General features: G+C 36.5%; 1 protein-coding gene across 1 annotated transcript; it reads left to right on the top strand.

The window, feature by feature from the left end:
* Positions 1-5,165: 5,165 nt before the first annotated feature.
* LOC102273578 (14-3-3 protein zeta/delta) lies at positions 5,166-6,830 on the top strand. The gene has a single exon (XM_070365889.1). It carries the CDS (start codon positions 5,247-5,249, stop codon positions 5,982-5,984), a length of 738 nt encoding a protein of 245 aa, XP_070221990.1. The 5' UTR covers positions 5,166-5,246; the 3' UTR covers positions 5,985-6,830.
* The last annotated feature ends 273 nt before the right edge of the window (positions 6,831-7,103 follow it).

The following is a 7,103-nucleotide window of genomic DNA, read 5'->3' as shown; positions in this document are numbered from 1 at the left end:
GCTTTCTATTTTGTTCCATTGATCTATATTTCTGTCTTTGTGCCCATACAGTATTGTGCCAGTATAGTCTTGATGACTATAGCTTTGTAGTATAGTCTGAAGTCAGGCAGGTTGATTGTAGGTCTTTATTAGTCATCTATTTTATATGTAGTAATAAGTATCTGTCAATCCCCATCTCCCAATCTATACATCCCCCACCTTTCTTCCCTGGCAACCATCAGTTTGTTTTCTACATCTGTGACTCTATTTACTTTTTACAAATAAATTCATTTGTATCATTTTTTTAGATTCCACATATAAGCAATATCATACTATACTTATTGTTCTCTGGTCTCATTCAATATGGAAATCTCTACACCCATCCATGTTGCTATAAATGGCATTCTTTTATTCTTTTTGTGGCTGAGTAATATTCTGTTGCATATATGTACCACACTTGTTTTATCCATTTCTCTGTCAATGGACATTTAGGTTGCTTCCTTGTCCTGGCTACTTTAAGTAGTGCTGCAATAAACACTGGAGTGCATCTATCTTTTCAAATTACGGGTTTCTGTGAATGCATGCTCAGGGGTGGAATTGCTGGATCATATGGTAGCTCTATTTTTTAGTTTTTTAAGGAACTTCCATACTGTTCTCCATAGTAGCTCTACCAATTTACATTTCCACTAACAGTATAGGAGGGTTTCCTTTTTTCCATACCCTCTCTAGCATTTATTGTTTGTAGGCTTTTTAAAAATCTAAAGTGGATCTCATAGTTCTTTTATCTTTTAGTTAATTTTTATTGGGGTATAGTTGATTTACAATGCCATGTTAGTTTCTGCCATACAGAAAAGTTAATCAGTTATGCATATACACATATCCACTCCTTTGAAGATTCTTTTCCCATACGTTGTTGTTCAGTCACAAAGTCATGTCCGACTCTTTGCAACCCCGTGGACAGCAGCATGCCAGGCTTAGATAGATGATAGATGCACTAAATAGATTTCTAGTCTCTGCTACTCCATCTTATTCTGAGTGTGTCTCTGAAAAAAAAAAATATATATATATATAATTATATTCAGCTAAATATCTTTCATGGTAAGATTGTCTCATGTCTACTTACTGATATGCCACTTTTTGCTTTTGTTTCTTTGTGTTAAGCTTTTTTAGAAAATTTCCTCTGTGTTTTGTCCTTCCCTATATTAATCTACTTTTCTTTGTTTTATTTCAATTATGCCTTCTAAAGTTTATTGTTTTAGTGCCAAATGCTACTTTAATGACTATGGCTTCATGCAATAAACTTAAATCATGATTTCTTTAATTATAAACTGTAGAAAATACATTAGAGGCTACACACTATGGCAGATAAGAAAATAACTACTTAATACTTCTTCTGACTCTAAATCCATCTCTATCTCTTAATTCCTATTTTTTATGTTCATATTTTTAGTTCATATGGTTATCTTCATATATATAAGTAATAAACTAAGAATAATTTTATTTCATCAACTTTTAAAGCAATCAATATGAAAGGTAAAAGAGTAATTACACTTAAATATTCTCCAAACTGCTCTACCAATTTATACCTGCTGATTTGGATCAGAAAGAACATTGTTTCTATTTCATTAAATGTTATTGTGGCAGAAAGTGGATATACACCAAGTTTATTTCCTCTTTCTAGGAACTCACAAAGGCTACATTTCCCATCCTCCCTTGTAGTTAGGTTGGACCATGTGATGAATTATACCACCAAGAATGTGAACAGAAATGATTTATACAGCTTCCAGATTTGGCCTCTAGACTATCCTGTGAGAATCTTGTTTCTTGCTCTAGCTTTTGCACTCTCTCTCTCTCCAATACATTTACTTGAAAGTGAATGATTTCCAGACAACAGAACTACATATTGAAAATGGCCTTGAATTCCTGAGTCACTGTGTGGAAAAGAAGAGCCACTTAAGAGAGTCACTTAACAGACAGTGATGGGAACAAGAAATAACCCTTTACTGAGTTCAAGCTCTGATATTTTGATAGTGCTTATTACAGCAGTTATCAATCCTTTTCCTAAATAATGCAATTGATTTATATCCTTGTATGTAAATAGATATCTTTCATTGTATTTTTAAAATATATTCCATGTTCATTACAAATCCCTTCATAAAATTTTCTTCACATGTAACTTAATTAGTTGAATTTTTCATAAAGAATAACTGATGGGGATTTTATCACCTACTCTGGTAGGATGAATGATGACTCCTCCCCACAGGTTGTCTATGCCCTAATTCTGGAATGCTGAGAATGTGTTACGTCAAATTGCAAGAGATACTTCACTGGTGGAATTAAGGTTACTACTCAGTTGACCTTAAGATAGACAGAGTATGAAACTGGAGCCTATTGTACAGAGTGAAGTAAGTCAGAAAGAAAAACACCAATGCAGTATACTAATGCATATACATGGAATTTAGAAAGATGGTAATGATAACCCTATATGTGAGACAGCAAAAGAGACACAGATGTATAGAACAGTCTTTTGGACTCTGTGGGAGAAGGCGAGGGTGAGATGGTTTGAGAGAATAGCATTGAAACATGTATATTATCATATGTGAAATAGATCACCAGTCCAGGTTCGATGAATGAGACAGGGTGCTCAGGGCTGGTCCACTGGGATGACCCTGAGGGATGGGATGGGGAGAGAGGTGGGAGGGGGTTCAGGATGGGGAACACATGTACACCCATGGATGATTCATGTCAATGTATGGCAAAAACCACTACAATATTGTAAAGTAATTAGCCTCCAATTAAAATTTAAAAAAAAAAGAGTATCCTAGGTTAGACAGCTGGGCCCAATGTAATCACTGGGGCCCCTTGAGACTCTAGGCAGAGACATCACCAAACTAAGCTGTACATAGCATTCTGAAATACGGAAAGTACGAGATAATAAATTTATATTGTTTTAAGCTTTGGATTTTGTGGCAATTTGTTACACATGCAATAGAAAATCATTACATCTTCATTCTTGCATGTTTAAAATAATGTCTGTGTATAAATTTTTTCTCATTTCTTTCTACTTAAGATATCTTAGGCATTTCTTCACTGTTTTCTGGAATTATTATTGCCTAGATGTCTGATGCCAGCCTGATTCTTTTGTCCTTGTAGTTGATTTCATTGGGAATGGAGAGTGGCCTGGGTATGTACCCATAGCATTTTTTCTTGACATTTGAGGCACAGTAAACTTAGCACAGTGTGCTTTGTTAGTGATATTGTTGTTCATCAGTCACTAAGTCGTGTGTGACTCCTTGCAGCCCCATGGACTACAGCACGCCAAGGTTCCCTGTCCATCACAGTCTCCCAGAGTTTTCTCAAAGTCACGTTCATTGAATCAGTGATGCTATCTAATGATCTCATCCTCTACTGCCCCCTTCTCTTTTTGCCTTCAATCTTTCTCAGCATCAGTGTCTTTTCAAAAGATTCAGCTCTTTGTATCAAGTGGTCAAAGTATGAGAGCTTTAGCTTCAGCACCAGTTCTTCCAATGAATATTCAGAATTTATTTCCTTTATGATTGACTGGTTTGATCTCCTTGCTGTCCAAGAGACTTTCAAGAGTCTTGTCCAGCACCAAAATTTGAAAGCATCCATTCTTTGGCATTCAACCTTCTTTATGGTCCAGCTCTCACATCTGTACATGACTACTGGAAAAACCATAGCTTTGACTACATGGACATTTGTCAGCAAAGTGATGTCTCTGCTCTTTAATATGCTGTCAGGGATTGTAATGATATATAACATAAAAGCTGAAATCAGGGAGCGCCAAGAGGCTCCATATAGATAGCAAGAATGGGCAATGTGAAACCCATCCCAGGTATACACTGCAAAATTGTGAGAGGAAACGCAAATCCAACCTGGCCCTTAGTTTTCAGGGTGTTTCCTGAAAATTCTCAGAAAAGACAGGCTGTGCAGTCTGATTATGCAAGTTAGGGTCTTATAGTATTACTATAACACTTTTAATTTTATTTTTCTGTTCCCTTTTTTTGCAAATGTCAATTATGTATCTATTTTATCTTTATTTCCCCCTATATTTATGCTTTTCTGTTCAGATCTTCTCAGCTCCCTTTTCTTATCCATTTCAACTTGATCTATTTCAAGCCACTGGAGTGGATGTATATACAATGACTCTGATTGTATGTTCACGGATGCCTAGCTTCTCATTTCTAGTATTCCTTGAGCTTTTTATTCCTCTAATTTTTAAAGTTATTTCATATTACATATCTTTCTGGAGCTCTGCTGGTTCATTTGTCATTTCCCATTGTCTGATTATTATCTTTTCTTTAAATTTGTGAAGCTCATCTTTGAGGTCCTATTTCTGAAATTCCACATTGTCTTTATTTTATTTGAGACAGAAGTCTGTGTTCAATATTTTCTTCTGGCTTGGGGCATATTCTTGTTATGTAGGCTCCAACTGACTCATTTGCTGTATTTTGCCTCATTTCCATTACAGTATCTTAGCACACATGCCCTGTTGATTCATTTTTGTCACGTATCTTTTAATAGGGAGCAATCTTTGGTTGAGAATATACTGTGAAGAGAGGTGTTGGAATAGTCAGTTTCGATAACCAGAAGCCTAATTTTTTTCTAAGAAAAGTTTCTCCCAAACATTATCCCCTGGGGATATGTATGTTTTCTGAGGACGCAGTAAATCTCCATATGTCACAGACTCCACGTATGATAATTGTATATTTACTTTTCTTCCATTGGCCAACATGAAAATTCACAGAGTAGATTGCAAACAAATCAATACATGTACACCACATTTATGTTCTGACCTATGGTCCTTTCAATGTCCATATCTCTGTTAGTTCTGAGCATTGCTTTTCCAGAGTTTCAGAGAAAAATATAATATTGCTTTCCTAGTTGCCCTGTCCTTTTTCTAGCTTAGATTGCAGGAGCCTTGACTCTATTTTTACCTTCATCATGAACACCAGCCCACATGTTTTTTACTTCCCCAAATTAATTTAAATTTGTTCAGTCTTCTAATAGTTTTCACTTCTACAACTTTACTCCCTATTCGTCATTGCAACTGCAGGTTTATTTTCACTTTTATAGTTATTCTGATATTTTCATGGTCCTTGGAAGATATGGTGAAGTGAGATCGAGGATATAATTGTCCATCTTGAATTAAAAGACTCCAGAGTCTCAGCCTCGCCGCTGCCGCCCAGAGACTGCTGAGCCCCGTCCGTCCGCCGCCACCTACTCCGGACACAGAACATCCAGTCATGGATAAAAACGAGCTGGTACAGAAGGCCAAACTGGCCGAGCAGGCTGAGCGATATGATGACATGGCAGCCTGCATGAAGTCTGTAACTGAGCAAGGAGCTGAATTATCCAATGAGGAGAGGAATCTTCTCTCAGTTGCTTATAAAAATGTTGTAGGAGCCCGTAGGTCATCTTGGAGGGTCGTCTCCAGTATTGAGCAAAAGACAGAAGGTGCTGAGAAAAAACAGCAGATGGCTCGAGAATACAGAGAGAAAATAGAGACCGAGCTAAGAGATATCTGCAATGATGTACTGTCTCTTTTGGAAAAGTTCTTGATCCCCAACGCTTCACAAGCAGAGAGCAAAGTCTTCTATTTGAAAATGAAAGGAGACTACTACCGCTACTTGGCTGAGGTTGCAGCTGGTGATGACAAGAAAGGGATTGTGGATCAGTCACAGCAAGCATACCAAGAAGCTTTTGAAATCAGCAAAAAGGAAATGCAACCAACACATCCTATCAGACTGGGTCTGGCCCTTAACTTCTCTGTGTTCTATTATGAGATTCTGAACTCCCCTGAGAAAGCCTGCTCTCTTGCAAAGACAGCATTTGATGAAGCCATTGCTGAACTTGATACATTAAGTGAAGAGTCATACAAAGACAGCACGCTAATAATGCAGTTACTGAGAGATAACTTGACATTATGGACATCGGATACCCAAGGAGACGAAGCTGAAGCAGGAGAAGGAGGGGAAAATTAACCTGCCTTCCAACTTTTGTCTGCCTCATTCTAAAATTTACACAGTAGACCATTTGTCATCCATGCTGTCCCACAAATAGTTTTTTGTTTACGATTTATGACAGGTTTATGTTACTTCTATTTGAATTTCTATATTTCCCATGTGGTTTTTATGTTTAATATTAGGGGAGTAGAGCCAGTTAACATTTAGGGAGTTATCTGTTTTCATCTTGAGGTGGCCAATATGGGGATGTGGAATTTTTATACAAGTTATAAATGTTTGGCATAGTACTTTTGGTACATTGTGGCTTCACAAGGGCCAGTGTTAAAACTGCTTCCATGTCTAAGCAAAGAAAACTACCTGCATATTGGTATGTCCTGGTGGGGAATAAAAGGGATAATTGGTTCCAATCACAGGTGTAGTTGTGGGTACTTTTTAGGTTTGGAGCATTTACAGAGCTGTAGTAGAAATGGATATCCCATGGATATTGCATGTTAAACCATGTGTTATCTGTGGAATACTCAGACTCAGTGTGCACACTGTTGACTGCAGCTATAGAAGTGTTCCTTTAGTTGTGACCCAATTTACTCTGGATAAGGGCAGAAACGGTTCACATTCCATTATTTGTAAAGTTACCTGCTGTTTGCTTTCATTATTTTTGCACACTCATTTTATTTGTATTTAAATGTTTTAGGCAACCTAAGAACAAATGTACAAGTAAAGATGCAGTAAAATGAATTGCTTGATATTCATTACTTCATGTATATCAAGCACAGCAGTAAAACAAAAACCCATGTATTTAACTTTTTTTAGTTTTTTTTTTTTTTTTTTTGGTTTTGTGGTTTTTTTTTTTTTTTTGATACTTGCCTAACATGCATGTGCTGTAAAAAATAGTTAACAGGAAATAACTTGAGATGATGGCTAGCTTTGTTTAATGTCTTATGAGATTTTCATGAACAATCCAAGCATAATTGTTAAGAACACGTGTATTAAGTTCATGTAAGTGGAATAAAAGTTTTATGAATGGACTTTTCAACTACTTTCTCTACAGCTTTTCATGTAAATTAGTCATTTGGTTCTGAAACTTCTCTAAAGGAAATTGTACATTTTTGGAAATTTATTCCTTATTCCCTCTTGGCA

Source organism: Bos mutus, chromosome X (assembly GCF_027580195.1).
Source record: "Bos mutus isolate GX-2022 chromosome X, NWIPB_WYAK_1.1, whole genome shotgun sequence".
NCBI classification, from domain to species: domain Eukaryota; kingdom Metazoa; phylum Chordata; class Mammalia; order Artiodactyla; family Bovidae; genus Bos; species Bos mutus.
Note: the sequence above shows the minus strand (reverse complement) of the source record. Positions and strands in the feature narration are given on the sequence as shown.

What these genes read in the sequence shown, in the direction of transcription:
- LOC102273578 (XM_070365889.1), top strand. Translation starts at nt 5,247, where the DNA reads ATGGATAAAAACGAGCTGGTACAGAAGGCCAAACTGGCCGAGCAGGCT.